Source organism: Zea mays, chromosome 2, assembly GCF_902167145.1.
Source record: "Zea mays cultivar B73 chromosome 2, Zm-B73-REFERENCE-NAM-5.0, whole genome shotgun sequence".
In the NCBI taxonomy this organism is placed as follows: Eukaryota; Viridiplantae; Streptophyta; class Magnoliopsida; order Poales; family Poaceae; genus Zea; species Zea mays.
Genome location: NC_050097.1, coordinates 173296788 through 173299517, shown reverse-complemented (window position 1 = coordinate 173299517; position 2730 = coordinate 173296788). Strand labels below are relative to the sequence as shown.

At 50.5% G+C, this 2730-nt stretch overlaps 1 protein-coding gene across 2 annotated transcripts; it reads left to right on the top strand.

Moving 5' to 3' along the window:
• The first annotated feature begins 252 nt into the window (after window positions 1–252).
• LOC100284476 (uncharacterized) lies at window positions 253–2256 on the top strand. 2 transcript variants are annotated; one of them, XM_008669859.1, is made up of 5 exons: window positions 253–664; window positions 739–904; window positions 1047–1180; window positions 1258–1348; window positions 1458–2256. In XM_008669859.1, exons 2-5 carry the CDS (start codon window positions 844–846, stop codon window positions 1895–1897), a joined length of 726 nt encoding a protein of 241 aa, XP_008668081.1. In that variant the 5' UTR covers window positions 253–664; window positions 739–843; the 3' UTR covers window positions 1898–2256. The 2 variants fall into 2 exon arrangements, with proteins under 2 accessions (XP_008668081.1, NP_001150843.1); NM_001157371.2 differs by having other exon boundaries at window positions 343–664; window positions 763–904; window positions 1458–2255.
• Window positions 2257–2730: the final 474 nt, after the last annotated feature.

Sequence of the window (2730 nt, the reverse complement as noted above, 5' to 3'; positions counted from 1 at the left end):
CAGTTTCCACAAACCATGGCCAAAACGGATGGACGGAAGCGGAACATGTGCTGCATACAGAAGCTGAAATGCCAAAACCTGAAAACCACGTGAGCATCATGGTGAAAATTAAGAGCCACGCATTATTTCCAGCGCTAGCTGACGACATGTTTGCCCAAATGCCGGAGTATCTTTATTTAGACAGACTCGTCTGCGTCCCCATGCATAACCGTCTCTTCTTCCTTAATTAAATAGCCAGAAGAGAAGGACAGGTAGCCTCTTCCTACGCCCATGCACGCGCGCACGCACGTATGGTCGAACAATATTAGGAGAGAAGCTCAGAGACCGGTTCCTGGCCTTCCAAAAAAGAAGTAGACATAAGATAGATCTCTCCGCCTCTCCTCGCCCAACCTCCTCCAACAAGTAACATTGACCGCAAACGGATCATCGTCCGGTGCGGTCAATGTAATTAACTAAGCTTCTCAATCATACATAGCTTGGCAAATGCCTGAGGGCTAGCTAGACAAGGTCCGTTGAGCTAGCCCCTTTGGGAAGAAGGGAGAGGAATGGCGCTGGTGGCCCGTTGAGCGAGGAAGAGGCTATTGAGAACCCGTTAACAAGAATTGCCAGCAGCATCTGGACAATCTTGTTAACAGAGTTCCAAAGGTTCAATTCCAAGCGGATAGTAAGCATTCCAATGTGACATTCTGTTCAATTCTATATCTACGTATCGTACTTTCAACGACTGATATGATATAGCAACAATTGATCCGATCCGATTAGCAATTTCCGAGTTGGATCGAGAAGAGTGCGTGCATCCGTCCGTCCACGTTCGTGGTTCGTATAAGCTAGGTTTCATCAACCATGGGCACAAAGATGAAGAAGGGGATCCTGAAGCCGTTCCGCTATATCTCGAACATGATGGGTACGGTATTCTCACTCAATCACACACTGTGACCTCTAGCTATAGCTTGCATTGGACTGGTTTTTCATATATAGCACGCGGTTGGCACTGACCTCATCATCGATCGATTGTTTCTCTGTCCATACTGAATTGCGACCACAAGACGGTAAGGAGCCTGAAATGCAAATTGGGCTCCCCACGGATGTAAAACATGTGGCGCACATCGGTTGGGATGGTCCTGGATCCACCAACAGCGGCAGCAGCAACAACAATAATGCCGGAGGAGCTCCTAGCTGGGTAAGCCAAGAAAAAAAACAATCTTTATGTCTACTCGATTGTAGCAACAAGATGAAGAGTTGGTTTTTTTTTGACAGATGAAGGATTACCACTCGGCGCCGCTCGACTCGTCCTCCTTTAGGAGCGAGAGTGGGGGCACGGCTGCTGCGAATCCCTGGGCTTCTCAAGGTTGTCTTGTTCTCGATCGTCTGCTTGCAATTGCATTGCTCCTCTTGTTGCGAACCCCAAACAAACCCGTGGACTCAACTCTCGTCGTCCGTGCCTGCATGCCTGACAGAGATAGTCATGGACGGAGCAAGCATCGGAGAGACCTCCTTCAGGGACACGAAAAGCGAGGCGGGCGGGGGCGACGACTCCCCGCCGTCCCCCGCCACGCGCCGGACGAGACGACAGCACCGCTCTCGCGGCTCGGCCACCTCCTCCATGGACGACACCACCGGCGGCGAGGGCGGCGCCGAGGAGAAGGAGAAGAGGAAGGAGAAGGGCAAGAAGGGCGCCCGCAAGAACCGCAAGAAGGACAAGCCGGCCGCGGCCGCCGCCGCCGACGACGCCTCGGCCACCTGCCAGGACCTCCCCGCCGTCCCCAAGAAGTCCAACCGCCGGAAGAACAAGGGCAGCTCCGAGGCCAACGGCGGCGCCGCGCCCAAGGACACCGCCACGGCCGCGCCGGAGGAGGGGGCGGCGGCGACGACCCCACCCGCCGTGGACGACGACTAGGGGGGATACGCGGGTGATGATCCAAGAGGCTGCGGCCTCGTATACCAACTTTCGGAGATCAAACTAACATGCCGAAAAGTAGTCTGAGCTCAATTCGCGTAAGATCAAGCGGCGGTCGATCCATGTATACGTATATGAACTCAGAAAGGGCACATGCATGCATTGGGGAGTGTCACGTACATTAGCATTCTCAGGAGTGGGTGTGCACGCACAAACGCCATTCGTTTCTCTGTTTCTTTCTCTAATACTGTTATACTGAGCTGCATTTTTTTCACCTGTTATCTTGTTCAAGATTTCATATATAATATAAAGTATACGTTGTGGGGGATATATCTGTCCCTCGCGTATATATGTAACTATATATAAGGTTTTTTTTCTCAAGTACGTAGAAAGTAGACCTATGTATCATTGTATTAAAAAGAGAAAAATCCAATATAAAACTAGTCTCCGATCCCAGACAAAATAGGACCCAGCAACTAATTAAACTTACAAGACTCGACTTACAGAAACAAGAACCAGAACTAATCATACTAGTCAGAGACGCACTACAGTAAAACAAGACATTTCCGATGGTCATAACCGTCGAAGATAAGTCCTAAACCGTCGGGCATAAGTCATTTCTGACGGTCGAAGGCTTATGTTCGATAGTACCCGCCCCTCGACCGTAAAGGGTCGGAAATAGCGCGCGGGCGTACGCATACAAAGCTCCAAAGATGTCTTTGTGCCCCCAAAAGATCTAAGGACCGATTGAATACAAGCCCTAGCTCAATCGAACACAATAGTGTTTCTGCGTTTCCATAGAACCCAAGTGTCGAGAATGATCAAGGTGTTGA